This window comes from Peromyscus leucopus, chromosome 1 (genome assembly GCF_004664715.2).
Source record: "Peromyscus leucopus breed LL Stock chromosome 1, UCI_PerLeu_2.1, whole genome shotgun sequence".
Lineage (NCBI taxonomy): Eukaryota > Metazoa > Chordata > Mammalia > Rodentia > Cricetidae > Peromyscus > Peromyscus leucopus.
Window position 1 is genome coordinate 55932731 of NC_051063.1, and position 27983 is coordinate 55960713.

At 44.5% G+C, this 27983-nt stretch overlaps 1 protein-coding gene across 1 annotated transcript; it reads right to left on the reverse strand.

The window, feature by feature from the left end:
* Nucleotides 1–318: 318 nt before the first annotated feature.
* Nucleotides 319–27983, reverse strand: Majin (membrane anchored junction protein). The gene is made up of 11 exons (XM_028855952.2): nucleotides 27889–27983; nucleotides 20366–20483; nucleotides 16997–17042; nucleotides 12436–12511; nucleotides 11811–11936; nucleotides 10726–10757; nucleotides 10032–10123; nucleotides 8327–8390; nucleotides 3049–3121; nucleotides 1852–1960; nucleotides 319–1035 (listed from the first exon to the last, which is right to left on the reverse strand). The coding sequence occupies exons 2-11, from the start codon at nucleotides 20464–20466 to the stop codon at nucleotides 990–992; spliced, it is 765 nt and encodes a 254-aa protein (XP_028711785.1). The 5' UTR covers nucleotides 20467–20483; nucleotides 27889–27983; the 3' UTR covers nucleotides 319–989.

A 27983-nucleotide genomic window follows, 5' to 3' on the forward strand; every position in this document is an offset into this window, starting at 1 on the left:
AAACAGGTGGGGAGCATTTTACATTTGAGGCATTATCCTCTGGGGACAAACCAAATAAAGAAGTGTTTCTTAGGGGCAGTGGGACTTGTGTGACCCTATTCCCTGACCTCTGGTAAAGAACCGTAAGAGCTGAGATCAGGTGAACATCCATGTGGTTCACTAAGCAACAACCTGTGACCCAGGGAGAAGGTCTGTGAATGCTTCTCCGGTCTCTCATGCTCTGCTTCTTCAAGTTCAATCAATAATCCATCATGAACAATTATTGGCATTAGAATCCTAAGCACTAGAGACAAAGACTTAAACTTTGGGGCAGTGGAATTCTTTCCTTAGTGTTTTAATTTTTATTAAAACTACATCTGTTCTGTATGAATGTACAAGCCATGGTGCATACATGGAGGCTGAACTCAGGTCATCAGGTTTGGCTGCAGGTACTTTACCATCAAGCCACCTTGCTGTCCCTTAGTGTTGTTCCGGTTTGTTTTTCTAACTTTGGGAGTGGGGAGGGGTGTGCAAGTGCCTGCAGAGGCCAGAAGAGGGGTCAGATCTGATGGGAGTGGACTTAGAGGGCATTGTGGATTGCTTGTTGTGGGCACTGAGCACCAAACTCAGGTCCTCGGCAATAGCAGTATGCACTCTTAACCACCGTCTCTCCAGCCCATCCTTAGTGTTTTAAATAGGAAAAAAACAAAAGCAAACAATAGAATAAACTCATAGGAGGATTCAGTCTGGTGCCCTCTTCCCCATAACCTAGGAATTACAAGAAAAGGATGGCGTGTGGTGATGCAGACCAGGAGCCCAGGACAGGAAGATGGGGCACCTGAAGTCAGCCTAGGTGATTTAACAGTAACACTTGTCTCAAAAATAAACAAAAGAAAAAAAAAAAAGGAAGAAACTAAAGCAAATGATGTTTGGTATAGCTCAGGAGCCACTGCAAGAGAAAGTCCTCTTTCCGACCGACCAACACCACCGTGCTGTGGTGCCTAGCAGGCTTACTGCCAGCTCTTCCTGAAGAAATACCGGAACGGAAGCAGAGTGCTGTAGGGAAGAGAGCAGAGGAGTCTGAGACTGAGGAGGTCGCTTCCCTTCTCCCTGGTTCCCATTAGTGCTTCATTAGCTGGGGCATTTTGCTCTGGGGAACTACTGAATGGAAATTCAGGTCCAAAACAGCATTTGAGAAGGTACCCAAATTAGATTATACCCAGAAGGGGGAAATAAAAGAAAAGAGTTGCAGTAGGATGGCTGAGCTCTAGATAGACACATTTGCTTAGTGTTCTCTACAAAAATGATTCTGAACACACACCTAAATTCAGAGGGGAGAGTGGAAACATTCTAGACTCAAACCATCTGAATAACCTAAGAAAGACCGATGTTTCTGTTCAAGCAACATTTGTGAAACAGGCTTGTGTGGGCACCTCAAGGTGGAAAGAACTGTACACAAACAAGCAGAGAGCAGAGCAGCCCAAGCTCAAAAGAAGCCTGGGCTACAAAGTGAGACCCTGTCCCAAAAGGAAGGAACCTGGTATGATGGTGCACATCTTTAATCTCAGCACTCTGGAGGCAGAGGCAGGAGGATCTCTGTGAGTTTGAGGACAGCCTGGTCTACAGAGTGAGTTACAGGCCAGTCAGGGTTATGTAGTGAGACCTTGTCTCAAAAAACAAATAAGCAGCACGCATACAGTCTTTTGAATCAGGGCCTCGTTTTCAACTTCATGCCCACCATCTCTCTTTGACACAACCGAGAAATCACAGTAAAGAATCTTCTTCTCCTCTGCTCTCGCCCTGCCCAAGACTCAAGGAAGTAAGGGACCTAGAGACTGCTTTTCAGCTTGAAGGCAAAACACTCTGTCTTACCTTAGAAACCCAAAGAAGCCACTGGTTCCCGGTCCTTTGGGTGTTGGTGGGTTGCTCTGCTGCAGTGGAGGGACAGCTAGCTCTGGCAGGCTGCGCCCCGACTTAGAATCTGTAAGGAAAACGTTTGGGCAGGGAAAAGAGACTGGCCCACAGGCTCCTGAATCTGAGCTATCACAGGGCAGGCACACACCAGGAATTATTTAGAGCCAGGTGAAATGTTTGCTCTGACCTTTCCAATTTCATCTCAGCTCAGTAAAATTCTATTCTGTCCTTGGGTGTATTTTCAAAGTCAGGCTTGAGATATTTACACAACTCAAGCCTCAGCCATCCACCAGAGTGGGTATGTTTCTACAAGGAACCACAACTTGTCCAGTAATTCACATGCTCACATCCTGCATCTGGATAACTGCATTCCACTCCAAGTCCTTGTGCTGGGTAAGAGACCAGAAAGCTGGAGGGCGTGCCTCCTTGGGCATTCACAGGCCTTGTAGAACACCTGTCTATACCATCAATTTATTTGTTTTTTGGTGGTTTTTTTTTTTTTTTTTTTTTTTTTTGGTTTTTCAAGACAGGGTTTCTCTGTGTAGCTTTGCACCTTTCCTGGAACTCGCTTTGGAGACCAGGCTGGCTTCAAACTCACAGAGATCCGCCTGCCTCTGCCTCCTGAGTGCTGGAATTAAAGGCGTGCGCCACCACCGCCGGACTTATTTGTTTTTTGAGACAAGGTTTTATGCAGCCCAGGCTAGCCCCTAACTCGCTATGCAGTGAATCACTGCAGGTGTGCACCTTGCCAGATTTTGTGAGGTGCTGGGGACTGTCCCCAGGGTTTTATGCAAGTGAGGTGAATACTTTACCAGCTGGGCACCAGCTCTAGTCTCTGTACCTTCAACCTTAATGCTGAGATCCCAGGGGAAGAGGAGAAAGTGCTTCCCAGAAATAGTTCTTCAACCCCACAGAAGAGGGAACCACATCCCTTCCAACTTCCTGTTGAGTCCTCCTACTTCGTTAGGAAATGTTTTGGAATTGCTGGACTACTGAGTTCACTGTCAGAAGTAAGGGGCAGCTGGGCACAGTGGCTCATGCCTATAATCTCGGCATACAGGAGGCTCAAGAGTTAGAGGCAAGCCTGGGCTCTACCACAAGAGCCTGTCCCAAAGAACAAAACCTTCCACCAAACAAGAATCTCCCCAAACCTACCCTGTTCCTGAACATCAGTGGCATCAGAAGCTGGAGTATCCTGATATTCTTGCTGGGCTTCTCCTTCTCTGTTCTGTTAAATAAATAAATAAATAAATAAATAAATAAATAAATAAATAAATAAATAAAAAAGGCCAAGGATAAAATCCTTCATCCTACAAGACCTGTAATCTGGGTGCTACTGGCTTCTGACAGCCCAGGCCAAGTCCTCTACGTCCTTCTGTAGAACTATTCTGTTCACTCCAGCTTCCTAACATAGTCCCTCTAAAGCCATATGCTGCTGCAGGAGATCAGAACAAGCCCACCTGGGCATGCCTCTCCACCCCTATTGCTGAGAACCTGCTGGTGCTAAAGCCTGAAGAACCAAATGTCATTTTGGAGACACATTCAGTCCACAGGGCAAGGCTACACCACAAGGCAGTGTGGTGAGGCTGCCCCACGAGTCTGCAGTGTTATGGTTGCAAAGTGGGTGGCAGTTGTCAAGGAAGGCTTCACAGGGAAAGTGACATGTGGATGGAGCTTTGATGGATGAATGGGATTTTGTCATAATTGGGGTGAGGAGCTGGTCAGGGCTTTCCGGGCAGAGACATGATGAAAAGGGCACAGTGCCATACTGAGTAAATACAATCAGCATAGCTAAGGCCAGGCATGGTGGAAACATGACAGCTGAACAGCCAGTATAATGCAGTGCAATCTTGTATCTCTCCATGTGTCACTGCTTGGTAGAAACTCCTTTGTATGTTGAAGAGGACATCCTACAACCTGGTTCCAGGTCCACATTTCTAGCAAACATTCTGATGCTCAGAAACATAGGCATACATTTTCTTTGGAATATCTGCCAGCTGGCCTGTCCTCACCAAGCATAGCCCGAGTGCCTGATTGCACAGCAGCATGTATGCTATTCAGGCTGTGCTTCTGGTGAAGAATTGGTACAGGGTGCCCGGGGAGGCAGAGTTGCAGTAAGTCCTGAGAGTCAGCCCTGGCCCTCAGTCTAAGCACAACTTTCAAGTTAGAATAGTAGATCTTTCTGAGATGAGCTTCCTCATAAACCCTTGAGATCCAGGTCTGTAGTAGGTAGGCCAGGCTCATATTCCCACATAGGTGTGAGAGAGCTCAGGGGGGAAGAGAACCATTCTTTCCTCCTGCCCCTAGACAGAGAGGAAGGATTTAGAAGGCCTAGCTCTACATTCATGAAAGGATAATTCTTATAAATTTAAGGAAACTATGGTTTTGGGACTTAAATCTTGCTGCAGAGATGACCAAAGACAGCAGTATCATGAGGACTGGGCATAAGGGATCAGAGGGAAAAGGCCATCCCAGAAACAAGGAGACTCCTCTTATAAGAAGGATAGCTTCCCTTGAAGGCAGTGTACAGGCACAAGCTGTAAGGAAGGAAAGACGCAGCTGAGACTGTGGTGCCACTGGAGAGAGCCAGTGGGTGTCACACCTTGAATGCCAGTGACAGCTAAGGGCCAGTTCTGCTGAGAAGTGGGGCAGACACGGGGACACACTGAGCAGTCTGGTCCACATCAGGCCATTGATCTGCTCTCTCCTGTCTTTTCATCTTTTCATAGTCTGGGTCTCTAGGTCTGGGATCTGTGAGAACAAAAAGAAAGGGTCTTCCCTTCCTCATTCTTCCCCAGACATCTCTCATGAGACAAGTATTGTATTCTTCTAAGCGTTCCGTGCAAAAGCTTTTCAATGTGTTCAGACACGCACACATCCTCTCTGTGCTGTATGTGATCCTATACCCAAACTTCCCACAAAGAGGTGGGGGATGCCAAGCACTGAACCATAGGAGCAAATTCAATTTTTCCAGCTCAAGTGGCTTGCACTAAGAGTCACTGTGATTACCTTAATTTAGGAGAAATCCTCTCCCTGGGAACAGAGTCTGTGATGGAGGCTGTCTTTGGGCGTTGAGTCAAAATCAATAAACATGCTCCTTTTGCTCAGCTTTTCTCTAAGCCCAGAATCAGGTTGAAAAGGTAATTATGTTGAGTAAGAAGCTGTGGGTACTGTTCTTGCGGGAGATGATGTGTCAAACTAAGAATAGGAAGGTACGGAGGATAGTGCGAGGGAAATGCTCCTTTAGAGCAATTATCTTGCTTGTGTAGAGCACTTTGTTCTCCAGAGCTTCATGTACCCCTCTTGTACTTTCTCAGTTCTCTTCTTGCCTCGCCAAAGGCTGGGAACACAGGAGACAGCTTTCTACCTAACACCTCAGTGGGCTGTGGGGCTGTGACACAACACTGGGGCCCCATCTTCTAACCCTGTTCCCAGAGGCAGGAGTCTAGATCCCAAGGGCACAGTCGAGTAACTGATAAACTCCTAGAACGAGCAGCCAGGTTTACGTGTGTGTTGGGTGTCCTGGCACACAATATGCCAACAGGTGATAAAATGGTAGACTAGAAATGAAATTGCTCCATTACTTTACTCAAAAATATTTTAGGTAATTCCTGTGATCTTGGTGGACTTAAGGCCTATCACAGTCAGCCATGCTGGTCTGTCCAGTAACATTTGTCAGCGCTGTGCCCTAAGTTCTGTGTGCACTGGCCTGCAGCATGAAAAGCATCGTACTCTTTCCTCTTGGCCTGGGCTCTTCAAGTGCCTCAGCTTCCCCAGGGAACTCTTTCCTCATGACCTCTTTGTATTCACTAGGCACTCCACTGTGCTCCCTGCACAGAGTGCTCCCTGCACACAGCACGGAGATATGTGGCTGTCTGGCCTGACCTTCCTGGGGGCTTTAGAAGCATGACAGCCCAAGTACTTGGCACACAGTAGACACAGGATGGTGTCTTGAATGAATGCATATGGCAGTTCTTTGCTCCTTAACTGATCATGCTGTGGGCCTGGGAAGGGGAAGGAGGTAACTATTAGAGGGAAAAAATGTGCAACTTTGAAGATAGCTATTGGAAAGGAGCCTTAAAATGGAGAAGTAGCCAACATATGAACATCTAAACAAAGGAACAGACCCCAAAATCAATAAAAATCAAAGCAAATAAAATCAGTGGGACAGGTGGGCGGTGGCGCACACCTTTAGTCCCAGCACTCAGGAGGCAGAGGCAGGCGGATCTCTGTGAGTTCCAGGACAGTCAAAGCTACAGAGAAACCCTATCTCGAGAACAAACAAAACCAAAATGACTGGGACAGCCCGTCATTGTTCTAGAGGCTTTGCTCCTTTGTTTCTTTCTTTGTTTTTCTGTTTTGACAGAGTTTTTCTGTGTAGCCCTTGCTGTCCTGGAACTCACTCTGTAGACCAGGCTGTCCTTGAACTCACAGAGATCTGCCTGCCTCTACCTCCTGAGTGCTGTACTTCGCTTTGCTCTTTTTTTTAAAAAAAAAAATTGTTGTTTTTACATTTTTATGTATTTATTTTATTTTAAATTACATGTGTGTGAACATGTACATGTGAGTGCAGTACCCACAGAAGACAGAGACCTCTGTGGGTAGGAAAGATCCCTTGGGAGCTGGAGTTACAGGCAGTTGGGAGATGCCTGACCTGAATGCTGGGAATCGAACTCGGGACCTATAAAGAGCAGTATGTGATCTTAACCCTGACCCATCTCTCCAGCCCTTTTAATTACTTTATTTTGGGGGAGGAGTAGGAGCAGAGTGTATGTAGCCCTGACTGGCCTTGAACTCATAGTGATCTGCCTGCCTCTGCTTCACCAGTGCTAGAATTAAAGGCGTTAGCAATCATGCCCTGGCTTAACTATCTTTACGATTTTTATTGATGTAGACATGTGAGGGTGTGCTTGTGTCATGTCAGGGACACAGAAGTCGGAGCACCTTGTGCGAGTCAGTTCTTCCTTCCTCCATGTGCGTCCTCGGGATAGAAGTCCAGTCATCAGACTTGGAGCAGGGGCCTTTGCCAAACGAGCCATCTCACTGGCTCTTTGTTTTTGTTTTTTAGTTAAAAATGTATTTACTTACATGTGTGTGTACAGCGTGAAGGTGCCCACAGAGGCCAGAAGATGGTGTTGGATCTCCTGGAGCTAGAGTTCCAGGCAGTTGTGAGCTGTCCAACATGGATAATGGAACTGAATTCAGGTCTTCTGCAAGAGCAGCAAGTGCTCTGAAGGGCTGAGCCATCTCTCAACCCCTTTGTTTATTTCTTTAAAGACTGGGTCTGGCCTGGAACTCTCTGTGTAGACCAGGAGGACCGTGAACTCAAGAGAATTCAGATCCTGCCTCTGACTCCTAAGTGCTGAGATTGAAGGCATGTCCAGCTTCCTCCATTTTTTGGTAAAACAATTTAAAATGTATCCTTTCACAGTCCCATGCATGTAAAAAAGTATTTAGGTCACCCTTACTCCCCACTCCACTCCCCTTCCCTCCTCCCTCACTCTGCAGCCCTTCTTCCCAGCGCATCTCCCTGCCCCGCTGCTGCCATGGCTCTCTCCTTGGAACCCACAACCTAACCAGGCTTCTTGCATGTCTATAGGTGTAGGGTTATTTGTGGGACCATGGGCAGCTTACAGTGGCTACACTCCTGGATAAAATGATTGTCCTCCCCCAGCAGTTCATGGACTGCCAGCACCTCGGCTGGGGCGGAGCTTCATGTGCCCTTCCCCAATCCACGGAGGGAGATGACCGGTTAGATCTTGTACAGCTTTTATTCAGGTAAGCACTGCTGCTGTGAGCTTATGAATGGCTGACTAGTCATGCCTGGAAGGCATCACTTCGCAGCACTCCTCCTCACGCCCAATTCCTCCATTATTTCTTCCTTGTCTAGTCTTTTCAGACAATGTCTCACTCCACAGACCTGTCTGACCTGAAACTTACAGTGTAGTCAGGCTGGCCTCAAACTTGCAGCCATCTCACTGCCTTGGCCCAAGTGCTGGAGTTAACAGCATGTGCTACTTACTACTCCTTACCAACTTCTGGTGCTGCCACATGCCCACCTCATCTGCTAAAACTAGACACACCCAGACTCAGACTCCAATGCAGACTAAGGCAAACATTTTCTACAGTGAGGATTCTACATTGGATTTCATACCCATTCAATACAGGCATATTTTAAATTACAGAACACAAGCAGCTTTTAAGTTGAGAAGACTCTCAACATGAAAAAAAAAAAAAGATCCATACAACCACTTTAGGGATAGACTGTGACAAGCACAGAATAGTTGGATGTCACTCTACAAGACTGAAACCCAAGAATGAGTTCAGTCAATTCAATCTGTAGCAAGGACCAAGCTGAGCATGTAACAGGAACCCCGGCCTTTAACAAAGAAGGAGCCAGCAAGAGCCTCAAAGCTTCCATCTTGATGCTTACCCTCTTGGTTTCCTTCTGGGGCTTCTGAGTGCTTAAGGCTTCACTAGAAGTCTCTATCTTGGCCCTGAAAGGGGGGGAGGAGCCCAGGAAATGTCATTGGCTATGGCAACATTACCACATTCAAGCAAATGTAGTCCAAATGAATATTTCAGCAAGCTGGCTATTTTTATACTACTCCTGGCTGGCAGGGAAAATTGTGTGGCAAAAATTTCTTTGGTGGTTTTAATTCACAATAAAATTCCAACTGGAGACATTTAAGGGCATGCTTGAGAAACAAAATGTGACTGACAGAGGTATTGGACTATGAAATGTTCAGTTGTGCTTCAAAACCCAGGGGAGATTTGGGACCTCATCTCTGTGGGAAAATCAGTTAAATAAAATCAAACTGAGTCTTATACCTCAAATATGCTCACATTCCATATGGCTTGTCACTGACACATTTACCCAGAAATCACAGGGTCAGCCCCTTCATAGTCTGTCTTCACTGCTTATATGTCTAAGGGGCCCTCAAGTGCTAGGAGACCTTGGCATAAAAGCACCTTGGGCTGGGAAGCAAACCACGACTTGGATTATTCCAGGTGGCCTCTCTGGGATGCTCAAGAATGACTAAATTGTCTCATTGACTAATTCTTCCTGTGACAGAGAATCAAAAGGACACACGTAGCCTCTACAACAGGAACTTCAACATGTTGGGATATGCTCAGCATTCCCTCTAACAATTCATGCGCACTACATTGTCTTTTAAGAAGACAAGGTCTCACTAGTATCCCTGGCTGGCCTCTTGCAGTGGGTGATTCTACTGCCTTTGCTCCTGAAGGCTGAATTTACAAATGTGTACCACCACATGTACAATATCCTGCACACATTTACATTTTACCCAATTGCTCATGGGATGAAACAGAGTTCTATTTTATTTGTTCTCATTCTTTCAAAGTTTTTTTTTATCTGCATGTTCATGTATGTATAAGGGGTGGGAATGCACTCATGTACACCTGTGTGGAGGGAAAAGCCAACCTCCAGTGCTGTTTCCCGAGCGCTGTTCACTTTTCTGTTTGAGACAGAGTCCCTTACTGGCCTGGAGCTCGCCAAGTCGGCTGGGTTGGCCAGCCACTTGCCCACATCTCTCCAGCACCACAGTTATAAGCCTGGGCCACCACGCCTAGCAGGCCCCATGGGTTCTGGGGGTTACAGTCAGGCCCTCATGCTTGCATGGCAAACACTTGACCAACCACACTATCTCTTCAGCGTCCTTCTGTCTTTGTATAATATTCTGAGACTTCCTAAGTTTTGTGCCTTCTACAATATAATACCATATGTATTCATTGACTATGCTGAGCTCAGAGCTATAGATCTGTGTTTCCTCTTAGCCTTTATGTTTTTCCCCCTCTTCCTCCTCCTCCTCCTCCTTGAAGTCCACCTGCCCCTGCCCGGAGTGCTGGGATTAAAGGGGGTGCGCCACCCCCCCAGCCTTCTTTTTTGATGCTAGGGCTTCACACTTATTAGGAGAGCACTCCACCTAGCTACACTCCAGTTCAGCCTCCATTTTTGATGAACAGAACAATCTTACTTTGCTGAGAGACTGTTCAAATTACAAAGAAAATTTCAACTTATTCCCTTTCCTCAGTTTACCCCTGGGGTGAGCAAGGTACTGAAGAACCTCCAAATGAAGAACTGCCCAAGGGCAAAATCTCTCTCCACCACTGACCTGTGTGGTCCTGGCCTGCTAGAGGAGCTGGGCTCCTCCATGAGTCTTCGTTTCCGCACCGTGGCTTCTTCTGCTTTCTTCTCAACTAGGACCTGCAGGGAAGAAACCAGACTCCTGGGAACCCACCTTTTCCAGAGTGGCTCACAGTTTAGGAGGGCCCAGCACAGAGGACTGCCTACCAAAGACAACTTGTAATACCTACACTTCAGCAAGATATTCTGGCAGAGACATCGCCTCTGAAGTCTAGACGAGGGGAGACACACGGTCTCCTACTTACATTTGAGATGGGACCTGAGCAGTAACTGAGAGGCAAAGGCAGAAAAGACCAGAGCAGCACTTTTGAGGCAAGAAAGACAACTTTCATTTTATATAGAAAAATCAAACGTGCTGGGCATGGCGAAGCATGACTTTAATCCCAGCACTCAGGAGGCAGAGGCAGGCGGATCTTTGTGAGTTCGAGGCCAGCCTGGTCTCTAAAGCGAGTTCCAGGAAAGGTGCAAAGCTACACAGAGAAACCCTGTCTCGAAAAACCAAAAAATAAAAAAATAAAATAATTCCAGCACTCAGGAGGCAGAGGCAGGTGGATCTCTGAGTTTACAGTGAGTTCCAGGACAGCTAGAGCTGTTACATAGAGAACTTATCTTGAAAAACAAAAACAAACAAAACCCCCCAAAGAAAGAAAGAACAAACTTACCAACTCAAGAGGACTATCATCTGTTGGTTTCCCTACAATGGGAGATTTGAACAACATAATGGATTGAGACTGTCTTACCTGGGTTTCTGAACTTTAGTTCTGGGAACTGGATTGACAAAAAACTTCTGTTTGGGTCCTTTCCTCTTCTGCCCAATTCCACTTTCCCTACCTAATGTCTTTGAGCTTCTGTCCTACCCTGCTCCAGAATAACTGTCACCTCTAAGCTGAAGTGGAGTTGACTCTCGCTATACTTATTAGTACGCCCTTCAAAAGAGGATGTATCTTACTACATGCCGTGGGTATCCTCAGTTGTTTTCCATCTAATCCCTTGAGGCAGTATCTCTCACTGAATCAGAAACTCAACATTTCAGCTAGGCTGGCCAGCAGTGAGCTCCCAGGATCTGCCCGTCTCTACCAACGCCGCCAACGCCGGGGTTACAGGTACATGTGGCCATGGGCAACGGGGAGTGAAAATCGGGCCCTTGTGCTTGCACAGTAAACATCATCACCCACTGGACCATCTCTCCAGCCTTCTTTTGTACTTTTCAAATCAAACCAGCAGGTACTTATTTGTCTTTTAGTGAAAATAACCACATCCTTTGGAGATTAATAACTGGAAGATAGTGTTAAGATATCAGAGAAAGCCCAGCAAGGCTTTCAATCCCCATGCTCAGGAGGCAGAAGCAGGTGGATCACTGTGAGTTTGAGGCCAGCCTAGTCTATATAGTGAGCACCAGGACAGCCAGGGCTATATAGTGAGATCCTATCTCACAAACAAAAACAAAGTGTTTGCATAGGCTCTTTCACTGAGTAATTACTCTCCAGACAGATTATGTCTTCCAACCCACCAATACTTATACATACAACCCCTGAAATTAGTGTCTCTTCACTATTTCACAAAGGGAGATTAAATAAGTTATCATAATGCCTAAGCCACAGGGTATTGTGAGTCAAGCTCAGAGGAAATGCTCCAGAGCTCTGTCCTATGCAGTCAGAACCCAGTTGGGTAGACAGCCACCTGGTACTCAGTTCATACTCCTGCCTATTTCCAGTTCTACCGCCCCCATTCTAATCATTCTACTGACCTGAAGGCAGATTTCCAGTAAACCATTTCATTTCTACATACAGAGTGAAAACAAATGGGTATGGGGTCAAGATGATCTCTCCCTGTTTAAATTTCAGGTGGGAAACTCTCTCCCACTTGCTCTTATCTGAGGATGGTGCTAAGGAAATGAGGAGGGAGAGCAGCTTGCATTCCTGGCAACTATTTGAAGGCTGAGACTCTAGCTTCCTTTCTCTACCTACCCTTCAAACTGCTTTTGGTCTCACTGATTCCACTGGAATCTGGAGTGTGGCTTGTAGCTCATTAGCAGCTAGTAAAAGCCACTATGTTCTGTATGCAAGATGTTCTGTTGCATGCCTACAATCACAGCACCCAGGAGCTGAGGCAAGAGGATTACTGTAACTTCCATGCTACCCTTGACATCATCCTGAGTAGCAGGCAGCCATGGCTAACTACCTCAAAAGTCCAGCTGTCAGGCATGGTGCTTTAGAGAGGGCTCCACTTGGAAGCTAGCACTTGGGAGGTGGAGGTTGGACCAGGCGCTTACATGGTGATTGCAAGGCCAGCCTGGGCCACATGAGATAGGCCTATCTTAAACACCAAACTTCACTTTTCTGGGGAAAATAAGACCAGGAAAGAAAGGATACAGGGAAATACAATGAAGTGTTCTGTAACAAAGGGCTGCAGGTTGTCCATGTTTGCCAAGACTGCACGGATAGAATCCTGAAAGACATTTAAAAATTATCTTAATATTGTTGAAACTCAGCTAATATTTCCATTTAAATTTTTCACTTTAAAAAAACAACACTATGTTCTGTTTATTGTTGCTTATTTGTTTTTCTTTTTTTCTTTTTCCTTTCTTTTTTTTTTTTTTTTTTTTTTTTTTGAGGCAGGGTCTCACTGTGTACCCCTGGCTGGCCTGTAACTCACTATGTAGACAAGGCTGGCCCTGAACTCACAGAGATCTACCACTATAGAGATCAGCCACTATGCCCAGATTTATATTATTTTTTAATTAAAAAAATGTTAAGAGGTTGATTGTGGTCTTAAAAGAAAGAAATTGTTGGGGCTGGAGAGATGGCTCAGCGGTTAATAGCACTGGCTGCTCTTCCACAGGACCCAGCTTCAGTTCCCAGCACTCACATACATAGTAGCTCACAACCATCTGTAACTCCAGTTCCAGGGGATCCACCACCTCTTCTGGCCTCCATGGGCACCAGGTACCCACAATAGTTATTGATAGATAGGTATTTTGCTTTTGCTCAGGTCAAAAAGTCTTGCTTTAAACTTTTTCAAAATTTATTTTTATTTTATGTTCATTGGTGTTTTGCCTTCATGTATGTCCATGTGAGGGTGTTGGATCCCCTAGAACTGGAGTTACAGACAGTTGTGAGCTGCCATGTGGGTGCTGGGAATTGAACCCAGGTCCTCTGGGAATGCAGCCAGTGCTCTTAACCACTGAGCCATTTCTCGAGACCTTGCTTTACCTAGTAATTGATTAGTCCGTTGTGGTGATATTTTATTTGTGCACCCCAATATCTGGCTCCAGGTTTTTACTAATAAGACCATTTAGCAATTTATCTTACAGTCCGTAATTAATCTATGCTCCTTAGTCTAAATATTTTGGTATTATAAAATGACTACTTGGACCACGGGCTGGCTCAGGGAGAGACTTCCTGTCACCAGGTTTGAGAACCTGAGTTTAACACCTGACACCCCAGTGGTAGGAGAGAACCAATTCCTGCAAGCTGTCCTCTGACCTCCACATGTGCATTGTGGGGCCCACACACACACATCCACGAAAGCAATGTGTTTTAAAAGACATCTTCTATGGCCAGATGGTGGTGACACACACTTTAATCTCAGCACTTGGGAGGCAGAGGCAGGCAGGAGAGCCAGGGCTACACAGCGAAACCCTGTCTCAAAAACAACAACAACAACAAATTTCTATGACTTTTTCTAGGAGGAGGAGGAGTGGATATTGTGACTGAACGTAGGCCTTGTTATCATGTGTTCTTTCCACTTCACTAGATCCCTCTCCCAAGACCATTCTTGTTTTGTTTTGTTTTGGAACTCAGAGATCCAACTGCCTCTTTCTCCCAAGTGCTGGAATTAAAAGCATGTGCTACCACTACCCAGCAACCATTTTTTTCCTATGGAAAAAAATTCTGATTTTAAGCCCCAACTTTTGTAATTTTACTTTTAGTGGGGGAGGGGTTCAAGATAGGATTTCTCTGTGTAGCCCTGGCTATCCTGGAACTTGCTTTGTAGACCACGCTGGCCTCAAACTCAGAGATCTGCCTGTCTCTGCTTTCCAAGTGCTGGGATTAAAGGCATGCACCACCAGCACCAGCACCACCACCACCACCACCACCACCACCACCAGCAGGCATAATTTCACTTTTGTAAGCATGGTTTTCCTCAAGTTTGGGTCTCAGGAAACAGAAACTATCATTTATTGTTGTATCTGCTATACTAACGTGGTGTATTGTTTATAATAGTAGCTAACATCCTTTATGGTGGCCAGTTTCTTTGGCGTATACATGTGTTCTGTGATTATGTGCATGTGTCCACATGCACCTGCGCACACATAGAGAAGCCCAGAGTTGATCCTGAGTGTCTTCCTCCATCTCTCCTCTTAGTTTTAGACACAGGGTTCCTCACTGAAGCTGGAGCTCATTGATTTGGTGAAGCTAGCCAGTCTATGAGCAATAGGGATCTAGTGTCTCTGCCTCCCTGGCACTGGGGTCACAGAGTGCTGACCTCAGCTTTTATGGGTGCTGAGGATCTGAACTCAGGTCCTCATGCTTTTGTGGTAGGTACTTTTTCAGCCTCTAGAGCTGACATTTTAAATCATTAGGCTACACTAATTCTCAGTTAATATTTTCTTCCTTCCTTCCTTCCTTCCTTCTTTCCTTTCTGAGACAGGGTTTCTCTGTGTAGCTTTGGCACCTTTCCTGGAACTCACTCTGTAGCCCAGGCTGGCCTCAAATTCTTAGAGATCCGCCTGCCTCTGCTTCCTGAGTACTAAGATTAAAGGTGTGCTCCACCACTGCCCAGCTCCAGTTAATATTTTCTAAAGGAATAAAAAAGAATGATAATATTTGTCCCTAAAACCAATAAGGAGTGAAAGAGAACATGTGGGGCTGGAGAGATGGCTCAGTGGCAAAGAGCATGGGCTGTTCTAGAGGACCCTGGTTTGATTTCCAGCACTCACATGGCTGTTCACAATCTGTAACTCTAGTTCTAAGGGATCCAACACCCTCTTCTGCCTCTGCAAGCACTGAGCACATGGGTGTTACACAGACATGCATGCAGGCAAAACATTCACACACATAAAATAAATAAATAAAATTTGAAAAAATAAAAGAAAACATATAAAAAGTATTTTGCTGCTAGATATGGTGGCATATAATCACAGCAGTTGGGAGGCCAAGGCAGGAGGAGGATTATGAATTCAGGGCCAACCTAGGCTTCATAGTGAGATCTTGTCTCAACATTTTTTTAAAAAAAAATGCTTTTCGTTGGCAGTGGTGGTGCACACCTTTAATCCCAGCACTCGGGAGGCATGGGCAGGTGAAATTCTGTGCATTCGATGCCAGCCTGAGCTACAGAGCCAGTTCCAAGATAGTTAGGACTTTTACACAGAGAAACCCTGTATTGAAAACAAAAAGAAAACAAAAACAACAAAAAAACTTTGCAGCTGGGCATAATAGTGCATACTTTTAACTCCAGCACTTGGAAAGCTGAAGCAGGAGAATTGCCATTAGTTCCAGGTTATTTCTGGGCTTCATGACAGTACCAGACAGTACCAGTCTAGCAAGGGCTCCTACCAAATAAGATCCTGTCTCAAAAACCAAGAGAGTGGGGCTGGAGAGATGGTTCAGAGGTTCTTCCAGGGGAACAGGGTTCAATTCCCAACACCTGTATGGTGACTCACAACCATCTGTAATTCTAGTCTCAATGGATCCGGCGCCCTCTTTTGGGCCCTTCAGACACCTGACACACACGTGGTAAACAGATAAACACACAGGCAAAGTACCCATATACATAAATTAAATAAATAAAAATTGAAAAAAAGAGTTGGGGATGCAACATAGATGGTAGAGTCATTACTTAGTATACATGAAGTCCTAGGTTCAGTCCCTAGCATTGTATAAACCAGGTGTAGAGATATATACCTACAACATACCCAGGGTGATATACACAGGCAGGAGGACCAGGAGTTCAAGGATATCCTCAGGTACATAGGCTAGCCTGGGATATATGAGACCTTGCTGCAAAAAAATAAAACACACATGCACTCACCCACAAATTCATGGAAAGAACCAACAGTGGAAGCTCATGCTTGAAATCCCAGTACTTGGGAGGCAGAGGCAGAAAACTCTCTGAAAGTTCAAAGCCAGCTTGGTCTACACAAGTTCCAGGCCAGGCAGTAATATATACCGAGACCCTGTGTCCAAAAATAAACCAAAACCAAAACAAACAAAAAAGCAGCTTTCAAACTTTAATATGCACATAAATGTATGCAAATGTTTTCTAGCCTGGATGTGTGGCAGGTATTGGACACATCTATTTGAAATCCGTACCATAATCCTGGTAACAAGTTAACCTCATTTGACAGGTGAAGGGACAGACTGGGACATAGGACCAGGTCCCCAGAACTACAACTGCTGGCCCAATACTTTGACCAGTTTACAAAACTGTATCCCTGCTCAGTCTTCTTTCTGGAAATCTTTAACAAGCAGAGCTGTGCAGAAAAGGAATGAACATGAACTTGGAACAAAGCAACGGCAAATGCTTCCAATTAAAATGAAGACACAGCCACTTGTCAGTGTATTTACTGCCCAGTTTCCTGAACGTCAAACACCAGGCGGTGGTTGGGATCATGGCATTCGCAGAGCCTTGGAAGGCAGCAGTCCTCCGGAAGCTGCTCAGTGCCAACTGCCACAACAGAGCTGCCCTGTCTGGGAACCCTCGTGGAAACAAACAACAGCCAGTCTCAAAGGCGCTCATACCTTAGTGAGACTTGAGAAAGGATACGGGCTTTAACATTTCCTGGAAAAAGTGGCTTCTTTGCACTGAGATACCAATTTACCAGGTAGAGTTTGTGACTCAGTTTGAGGGAAATAATAGAAGTCTGGTATGGATTCTTCCTTGGTTTGAGGAGTAAATAATTTCTTCAGATGTTGTCTGATTTTTTCCTACCTCCAGCTCCTGGATGATGACTTCCTTGTCCTCTATTTCTTCTCCTCTAGAAGGTAAACAGATAGGTACCATAAGACAGTCGGCTGTGTCCAGCATCTGCTCTGTGGCACTAAAGAAACCAGATACGTTACAGTCTGGCTGACCCAGCGCTCGCCTTACACGGTGTAGTTTGAGCAGCAGCTGTTTCCCACCCCAGTCTTCTCTGTTAAACTTCCAAGACCTTATAGTCCTGATGCAGAGGTTAACAGTGCTCCCGAGCATTTTTAAAAGTACTAAATTGGAGGGGCTCAGAGCATTAGACCTAGGGCTTTGGATAACCAGTGCAAATATTCTACCACTGAGCCACACTTTAAGCCCACTATTTAAATTTATTTGAACTGCCAAGCATGGTGGCACATGCCTGTAATCCCAGAACCTGAGAGGTGGAGGCAGATGGATCAGGAGTTTAAGACTAGACTCAGCTACACAGTGAATGAAGTTGGCCTGGGCTTCAAGAAACCCTGTCTCAAAAAAAATTTTTTTAACTGATAAATAGAAATATAAATTTTTATGCGATTCAGGAGATATTCTTTCTTTTTCCTTAAGACAGGGTCCCATTGTATGGCTCTGGCTATCCTCAAACTCACTCTGTAGAACAGGCTGGCCTCAAACTCACAGAGATTCACCTGTTTCTGCCTCCCAAGTGCTGAGATTTAAGAAATATACCATCAAACTGGGCTTCATTGTATCTTAAAATTTTTTTTAACTTACATTTACTCCCTATTTTTTATTTTATGTGTATGGGTGTTTTGCCTACATGTATTCTATGCATCACATGTGTGAAGTACCCACCTATGGGAAGAGGGCATAGTATCTCCTTAGATTTAAGTTACAGTTGATTATGGGTGCTGGTGCTATGGAAGAGCAGCCAATGCTCTTATCCACTGTGCCATCTCTCTAGTCTCCCATCCCACAATGTTTCTTTTAAGGTATGTGTGATGGCTATTCTTGGCTGTCAGCTTGACTACTGTGGAAATAATCAAAACCCAAGTGAGTGGGTACAACTGTGAGGAATTTTCTTAATTAAATCATTTGAAGTGGGAAGACCCACTTTTTTTTTTTTTTTTTTTTTTTTGGTTTTTCGAGACAGGGTTTCTCTGTGTAGTTTTGTGCCTTTCCTGGAACTTACTCTGTAGCCCAGGCTGGCCTTGAACTCACAGAGATCCGCCTGGCCCTGCCTCTCAAGTCCTGGAATTAAAGGCGTGTGCCACCACCGCCTGGCATGGGAAGCCCCACTTTTAACCCAGATCTTCTGAGGTGGGAAGACCCACTTTAATCCAGATCTTCTGAGGTGGGAAGACCCACTTTTAACCCAGATCTTCTGAGGTGGGAAGACCCACTTTAATCTGGGCCACACCTTCTGCTGGCCGCCTATAGAAAGGACATGGAAGAAGGACGCTTGTTCTCTCTGCCTGCTCGCTCTCGTTCTTGCTGTCAAGTCCGTTCCTTCACTGGCATTAGAGTCTACTTCAAGAGCAGGTATGTACGGAAGACCAGCCGAGACAGCCAGCCTCAGGGACTGACACCTACTGGATTCTTAGACCTTCCATTGGGAGACAGCCATTGTTGGACTAGCTGGACCACAGCCTGTAAGCCATTCTAATAAATTCCCTTCATTCAAAAAAAATATATATGTATATGTATATGTGTGTGTATATGTATATATGTGTATGTATGCATATGTATACAGCTTCATTCCCTGAGTTCTGCTCCTCTAGAGAATCCCGATACAGTACGTAGAAAAACAAGAGGCACCGAGGAAAAGAACATGTGTGACACTTGAAGTTGCAAACAGAATGAGCTGCTCTTTTCATGCAATAATGTTTTACTTGAATAATTAGGTGATAAACAAATCGTCTGTTCTTCAGCTCTGTGAGGTTAACATTTTCTCAAATGTCAATAAAGCAAGCACGTCAAATCAAGGAAACAACTGGCAGTATTTGTTGTCAATAATAAGTTTTGGGCTTTTGAGAGAGAATTTTTTAAAAAATTATCTATCCCCCCCCCCCAAGACAGGGTTTTTCTGTGTAACAGTACTGGCTGTCCTGGAACTCTCTCTGCAGACCAGGCTGGCTTCAAACTCAGAATTCAGAGATCCACCTGCCTCTGCCTCCTGAGTGCTGGGATCAAAGGCATGCACCACCACCACATGGCTAACAAATCTTTTTTTTTTCTTTTAACATTTATTTATTTTATGTGCATTGGTGTTTTGCCTTCATGTATGTCTCTGTGAGGGTGTTGGATCCCCTGAAACTGGAGTTTCAGACAGTTGTGAGCTGCCATGTGAGTGCTAGGAATTGAACCTGGGTCCTGTGGAAGAGGCAGCTAGTGCTCTTAACCACTGAGCCATCTCTCCAGTCCCCAGGTAATAAATCTTAAAAAAACAAAAAACAAAAACCAAAACATAAAAACTTGAATATGGTGGTGTATACTTTTGATTCCAGCATCCAGGGGCTAAACAGAGGACCACAGGTTTGGGGCCAGGGCTACACAGCAAGACCTGTCTCAAAATAAAACCACAAGCCAAACAACAAAAAGTAAGGTATGAAAATACGAACCCAACTTGGCTATTTTTTATAATTGTTTTGGCTCTTTAGTGTCCTTTGAAAAATTTGTTGTTGTTGTTGTTGTTGTTGTTGTTTTTGTTTTTCAAGACAGGGTTTCTCTGTGTAGTTTTGGTGCCTGTCCTGGAACTCACTCTGTAGACCAGGCTGGCCTCAAACTCAGAGATCCCCCTGTCTCTGCCTCCTGAGTGCTGGGATTGAAGGCGTGCACCACCACTGGCTGGGTTCGGGAAATCTTATTCTGGTCCTTTGGGAGAGTAATACCTACTCAGCTGCTGAGTCATCTCTTCAGGCCCTATTTTTATCTTATGCATATGGGCGTTTTGCCTGTATGTATGTCTGTGAACCACATGCACGTGGTACCTGTGGAGGCTAGGCTAGCAGGCCATCAGACCCACTGGAAGGAAAGTTACAGAAGAGGTCACCACATAGGTTTGGGAAACAGAACCCAAATGTGGAAGAGAAGTCAGTGCTCTTAACTGACAAATAATTTCTCCAGACCTATTTACAATTGATTGATTGATTCATGGTGGTTTTGAGACAAGGCCAAGCTGAAAAACTTCTGAGAAATATCTTCTCAAAGGCATACTGTCCCTACTTTAGGAAAGTATATCAATAACAAATATAATGAATACTAAGGACCTGGGAAAGCCTGACCAGGTGCTACTGCAGTCACTCCCCTGGACTGAGCCAGGCAAAGACATGATGACCTGGAGGAATGCACTGCCTGTGCTAGCATGAGCTATCTTCCTACCTTTCAAATTACCTGATACTGTCGCCGTATCTGATTTTGAACTTATACACATTGGGTCCTGCATGAAGGAACCTTGTCTCTGGAAATGGGTAGGTGAATGGTTTTAAACTCATTGTTTCTTGATGGTAGCCTAAAAAAAAAAAAAGAAATATTAATCAATAAAAAGCAAAAGATGAGCCCAGTGGTGGTGGCTCATGCCTTTAATCCCAGCACTTGGGAGGCAGAGCCAGGCGGATCTCTGTGAGTTCAAGGCCAGCCTGGTCTGCAGAGCGAGGTCCAGGAAAGGCTCCAAAGCCTCAGAGAGAAACCCTGTCTCAAAAGATGGCTCTTTAAATATAGGAAAGGAAGCCTGTCAATCTGCAGCATCTCTTGAAGGGTAAATGTTCAACACAGTACCAGTGCCCAAGAACCAGGCTCACTCAGCACTGCTATTGATTACCTGGACCCTTTTCCTACCTAGTCAGTGAAAATAAATGGTGTGTTGGACCCACATCTATATAAAGGCAAAAAGACAACATTCAAGTTTGAATTTTATGATTGTGTTGGTTAGCTGTGTTTTTATTTTGTTGTTTTTTGTTTGTTTGTTTGTTTGCTTTGTTAACTTGGCATAACCTAAAATCATCTGGAAGAGGGAACCTCAACTGAGGAAATGCTTCCATCAGATTGGCCTGTGGGCAAGTCTATGAGGTATTGTCTTGATTAGTGACTGATGTGGGAGGACCCAGCCCATTATGGGAAGTGCCATCCCTCCACAGATGGTCCTGGCTTGTGTGGGAAAAATAGACTTGAGCAAGCCAGGGGGAGCAATTTGGTAGACCAGTCCCGCATGGTATCTGCTTCAGTTCCTGCCTTGGCTTTCCCTGATGATGGACTGTAACCTCTAAGCCAAATAGACCCCTTCATCCAAGGTGCTTTTGGTCATGGAGACTTATGGCACCAATAAAAAGCAAACCAAGACAGGTCACATTTGGTATGAGCTCAGAGACAAAATCAAGGACACCAATTTTCTAAATTACTAGGGCTTTTCTGTGCCTCCCTTCTTTTTAAAGTAGAGATATAAATGCTGCAGTCCCTTGGCCTTTACATGCAGAATTTTAAATAATAAATAGGTTCACAGTTTTCAAGGATCAAAGTTTCCTATATTCAACTCTCGGACATTGATTTGAGAAGAAGCAACTGTGATGTAATAAACAGAACAGGCACAAAAGAGAATCTTGGTTTGAATCTCAGTCCTAATGTCCCTACTTGATTTCTGCATGTCAGTCTCTCCTCTCTTCTCTATCTTTCCTTTCTCTCTTTAATACAAAAATTTCAGACAAGTTCTTACTTTGTAACCCAGGCTGGCCTGGAACAATGTAGCCTAGGCTGCCTTCAAATTCATGGCAATCCTCCAGCCTCAAGCTTGAGCCTTAGTTTTCTTACACAGTAACAACAGTTATTTTTGCTTTTTGAACACAGGGTCCTATATAGTTCAGGTTGGCCTTGAACACCCTATATTCCTGAGGATGACCTTGAACTGATCCTCAGTCCTCTAACTCCCAAGGGCTGGAACAATAGGGTTTTTGTTGTTGTATTTTGTTTTGTTTTGAAGATGGGTCTTCCTATGTTACCCAGTCTAGCCCTGTCTTAGTTAGGGTTTCTATTGCTTCGGCCAAACACCATAACCAAAAAGCAAATTGTGAAGAAAAGAGTTTATTAGGCTTATACTTCAGCATTGCTGTTCATCACTAAAGGAAGTCAGGACAGGAACTCAACTAGGGCAGATCCTGGAGGCAGGAGCTGATGCAGAGGTCATGGAGGGGTGCTGCTTACTGCCTGGCTTCCCATGGCTTGCTCAGCCTACCTTCTTATAGAACCCAGGACCAAGAGCCCAGGGATAGAGCCCCACCCACCATGGGCTGAGTCCTCCCCTCATTGGTCACTAAATAAGAAAATGCCCTACAGCTGGATCTCAAGGAGGCCTTTCCTCAGCTAAGGCTCCTTCCTCTGGTGACTCTATAGTGTGTGTCAAACTGACACACAAAACCATCCAGTACAGGCCCAGAGCTACTGAGCTCAAGTGATCTTCTTGCCTCAGCCTTCTGAATAGTTGGGGCCATAGAGTGTGTCATGGTGACCAATAAAAAACTACTTTTGCTACACCCTACCCTAAATGCTTATTATGTATTTACCTGACTTGTCACAAGCCTATGCAACAAGTAGTGTAGACTTGACAGACTAGGAACTGATGCACTAGCGAAGGAGTGTATGTCCATCAACCATTCTGTTAGCCCAACTTCTAGTTACAAAGAGGAAGAAACCAAGATAATAAGCATAAAATCATTTTGTAAATAGTAAAATCATATAGACATTCATGTAAGTTTTTTTTTTCTTATTTTCTTTTTTGGTTATTTGAAACAGGGTTTCTATATGCATCCCAGGAAAGCCTTGAGCTCATTAATATGGCTAATGTAGTCCAGACTTGTCTCTCATTCACAACAATCCTCCTGCCTCAGTATCCCCGAGTGCTGGGATTACAGGCATGCACCACCACATTCTATCTATTTTCATTATTTTTCCTCTGTGTTATCTTACACCATTTCTATCCAGCAGCAAAGAATCTTATACAGCAGAATTATAAAAGCTATGTGCCAAAGAAACGGAATTTCCTGAAATTTCCAAAGTTCAAGTCTGAGCTGACAGTAAGGAGATACCCCAGTGTCTGATCCCGGCTGTTTGGGAACGGAATGGGAGGTGGTTGGAGCAGGGACTATTTAGACTAGAATTTCAGTCAAAAATGAAAAGCAGTTGTTGCCAACTGCAAAGTTACCAGAGGGGAAATGCAATTCATATCCTGAGAAAAAAGTGGTGAATGTCCCTTTCCCGAGGCATGGCAGGAATCCAAGGTAAAGGTGATCAGTTTGGGCTCCAGATGGATTTTCTAAGGAGGTAGGGGGCCCACCTGGTGAGGCTTTGGTTGCTGCCACAGAAACTCAGTTCTTCAGAGTTGTAGACGCAGTGACCTCCGCATAACCTAAGACCTAGGGGTGCCTGAGCAAAAGAAAGATGACTATCCCAAGAGGAAACTCCATGTCCTGCACCACAGCTGGCTGGCTGAGAAAACAAAAACAACTCTCTTCTAGCTGAGGCCTGTTCCTATGAGTTGCTGGCTGCCTGCTTCAGATGCAGACACCACACACTAATTAGCTCATTTGAAAATAAAGAGTAGACAGCATACTCCAAAACACCCAGATGGCAGCAGTGGCTCAAGGATTTCTCGGGGTTATTTTCCAACTTTGACAACTGTCGTCATGGCGACACTAGGTGCCAGGAACTACTATTAGGTTGACGGGACCTTATAGAATAGAGGTCGGACTCTCGACCCATTTGTGGGTGACTACAAGTCATGACAGAAGGAAACAAAGAAGAAGAGTTACAGGAAGTATGGCATTGTGAAAAAGACATAAGAGTTTGTTTTGTTTTGTTTTTTTTCCTTTTCCAAACAGGATCTCACTATGTAGCCCAGGCTGGCCTGGAATTCGAAATCCTCCTGCCTTGGCCTTCCAGTGCCGGAACGTTTGACGTCTGCTTCATAGAAATTAGGTCCTGAGCAGTAGCTCAGCCTCTTCATTTCTTAGTTTCTACAGCAGATACAGCAATGATTCTACCTACTCCTGGAATTGCAGGAATAAATGAAATACTGTTCTAAATAGCCACCTCACAAACCCCAAGATGTTCTCTAAGCACCAGCCATTAATGATGGATTTCTGTGCATGTGTTTATGGTGCACACATGACTGTGTGGGTGGGTGCTCCTGTGTGTGTGATGTGGAAGCCAGAGCAGGACATTTGGAGTTTTCCTCCATCAATCTCTGCCTTTCTGCCTCCAGACCAGGTTTCTCACTGAACCAGAAGCTTCCTGTTTTGGCTAGGCTGGCTAACCAGTGAGCTCCCAGCATCCTCCTGTCCCCATTCCCTGTCCCCACTTCCATACCCTCAGTGCTGGGGTTATAAGCAAGTGTAGCCATGCCTGGGTTTTTATATGGGTGCTGAGGATTCAAACTCACATCTTCATGATTACAGATCAAACACTATTATCCACTGACACCCCCATACACACATACACACACACACACACACACACACACACACACACACACACACACACACACACCTTATTATTGAAGAGGTTTTCTCTTAATGCTTTACAAGAAAAGTAAATTTGGGGTTGGAGAGACAGCGGTTGAGAGCACTGACTGCTCTTCCAGAAGACCTGGGTTCAATTCCCAGCACCCATATGCAGCTAACAACTGTCTGTAACTCCAAGATCTGACACCCTCACACATATATGCAGGCAAAACACCAATGCACACAAAATAAAGTAAATAATTTAAAAAGAAAAGAACAGCAAAGCCAATTTAAGAAAGCAAAACTGGATTGGGCAGTGGTGGCATACACCTTTAATCCCAGCACTTGGGAGGCAGAAACAGACGAATCTCTGTGAGTTCGAGGCCAACCTGGGCTACAGAGAGAGTTCCAGGACAGGCTCCAAAGCTACACAGAGAAACCCTGTCTCAAAAAACCAAAACAAAAACAAAACAAAAAAAAACCTTAACATAGACACACAATCTGACATGAGATTCCCAAATATTAGATTTAAACAACATCTAAGAAATATTTTTCAAGGTTTGAGTAATTTGTTTCACATACAGAAACATCTGGGTCAGTACAGAACTTAATGTGGGACTGAATGGTAATGAGGATAACACAAGTTGCCATGGAAGATAACAGTAGGGTTGCGCAGCCACTAAACATATCTGGAGGAAAATTCTCTACAGCATTGGAGAATAAAGAGTGTCTACATTTATTCAACATACATTTGCACAGTAGACCTAACCTGGTAGGCTACTGAGAACACAAGTGAGTGTGGACAACAATGTAGGAGAATCCTATTAGTGTTACAAACCCAGCTTTCAGGACTGAGATCAAGGGCATGTGACCACTTTTTCCTTCTCTTTCCAAGTCCTTGGTAGTCTCAAGAGATCTTCCCATTATTGCTGAAGTAGAGTCAGACTCTCTGAAAGCCTGTCTTTTCAACTAGAGCAGTGGTTCTCAACTGTGGGTCATGACCCCTCTGGGAGTAGAACCATTCATTCCACAGGGGTTGCATATCAGATAGCCCGCATATCAGATATTTACATTGTGATTAACAACAGCAGTAAAATTACAATTATGCAACAGCAATGAAAATAATTTTATGGTTAGGGGTCATCACAATATGAGGAACTGTATTAAAGAGTCACAGCATTAGGAAGGTTGAGAACAACTGAACTAGAGATTCACAGACAGGACACTTAAGTTCAGAGTATGTAATTTCAGAGGGCACTGGAGAGAAGCCACTTCGCCAAAGGAAGAAATACTTTTCAGGCTCACATAGTCCTGTATGGAAGCAGGTCTAGACCGGATTACTAAGATTATAATTCCTTTGGTCCACAAAATTTCCACTACAGCCTATCATCATTTAGTCATTTTATTAAACTATATCTCTGGGCACTCTCTTGACTCAGGTAACTCTAGGCAAACTCATTCTGGGTTCAAATACATCAGGCCAAAATATAAACTTTTCAGATTAGTGGTTATTAAAAATTATAATTTTGGATATGAAGAGTTAAAATATATTTCTCTTCAAGATGTATATTCAAGAGCTGGGCATGGTGAGTGGTATATATCTTTAATCTCAATAGAGGCAAGATGATCTCTATGAGTTTGATACCAACCAGCCTGGTCTACATAGTGAGTTCCAGGATAGCCAGGGCTACATAGAGAGACCTTGTCTCAACAAAACAAAAATTCATTTTCAAAGAAAACTTCATTTCCTCCACCTGTAGACTAATCATGAAGACTAATGAAAGAAAGCACACGTTAAATGTAGTCTTTAGCACTGGGTAGTCAGTAAAGAACTCTTTCTAGTCCCAGCACTCAGGGGGCAGAGGCAGGCAGATCTCTGTGAGTTTGAGGCCTGGTCTACAAAGCGAGTTCCAGGACAGCCAGGACTACACAGAGAATCCCTGTCTAGAAAAACAAAACAAAACAAAAAAACAGTGTTAAGTTGCACGGTAGTGGCGCACGCCTTGAATCCCAACTCTCCAGAGGCAGAGGTAGGCGGATCTCTGTGAGCTCCAGAGCAGCCTGGTCTACATAGTAAGATCCTGTCTCAAGGAAAAAGGACAGGAAGAAACTGATGATCTAATCCATATTCTTGGAAACTTCCACAATTTTTGAGATCATTCTGTTCTTTTACCTGTTTATTCCCATTCTTTCTAGTAAACATAACCTTTAAAAGTGGCCTCTCTGTGGTAAGTTTTGCCTTTAGAGCTGTGCCAGATTTGGTTTTGTTTAGCAGGAAAGGGTAAACTTAATAGTTGCAAAGCTACCCTGAAAATGAAATTAAAAGGTTTTGGTGGACAACTCAATAAATCAGAAGGAGTCAAATCTTAAACTCCTCACTGTACCTGAGTGTGTCTTCCACATCTCCCTTAGCCATACTGAAAGCCAATGGAAACTAGCTCTGCTCAGCAGACTGTGTTCCTATTCTGGAAACCAGCATTTTCTCATCTCTGTCCTGCCCAATGTCAAGTCCAAAAGAAACTGAACAAATGGCTAACTGTGGGGCCTATTAGCACACCAAAGAGCATGCTTGCCTCCTGGCTCCTCCCAGCTCTTCTCACTCTGCCCCTCACACTAATTGTCTCCAGCTCATGGGCTTCCTTTTCCAGCTTCTCATCCCTGTATAACCCTACCATTTTAGCCATGCCCTCTCTTGATCCTCTTGAGCTCCTCTCTCTGGCTTTCCACACTGTCCTCTCTCCTCTCATGGCCGGTTCAGTCTACTGGTCATGTCTACTACTTTCTCTTCCTCTTCTGTACTCTTCCAGATGCCTCTGGTTGTTCTCTCCCTTATATCTTCAATAAAAACCTTCCCTCAACCATACCTTGGAGCAGTCATGATTTCATTTTACACATCTGGTGCTGAAACCTGGAAGGGTCACATATGAGCTCCCTTCCAAGGGGCTCGGCCTCTCCTAACCGAACCAAGCTGCTGATGTGACTTTTCCTGTATATGTATGTACGTAAGGATCATTTGTTTCCGCTGCCTTCTGCCACCCATCATTTGTGGCCTATGACCTGAAGACCAACCTGTCTATTAGCGTTCATATCACACTGACTTCACTGTAGCACTCTCAAATTTCTACCTGTCCCAGGGACCTAAAATTCATTTAGATTTAAAACTACAGGTAATTGGGGATGTTTTATTTTTGGTTATACCAACTGGGCCCACTGCTTAAAGTAATAAACTAGAAAATTATTAAAGAAAGTGAGGCAAAGTCCATAGTTTTAGAAGGGAAAATGGCTAAAAGAATACCTTCAGCTAAAAAAAGAAAGCATCTTTACAATGTTGGGCTCTAAGCCCTGCGTCTCTGAGATATCTAACTCAAGGGCCTTAGAGACAGAAGAAAGGAACAAGGAAGTGTGAAAGAAAGCTCCCAGAATACACACCTTTGTTCTTGACAGGGAGCTGAAGCTGGGTGTGGGGTCTCCTGCCTGTAATTCTAGCCGAAGAAGCTGAGGTAGGAGGACTGTTGCAAATTCAA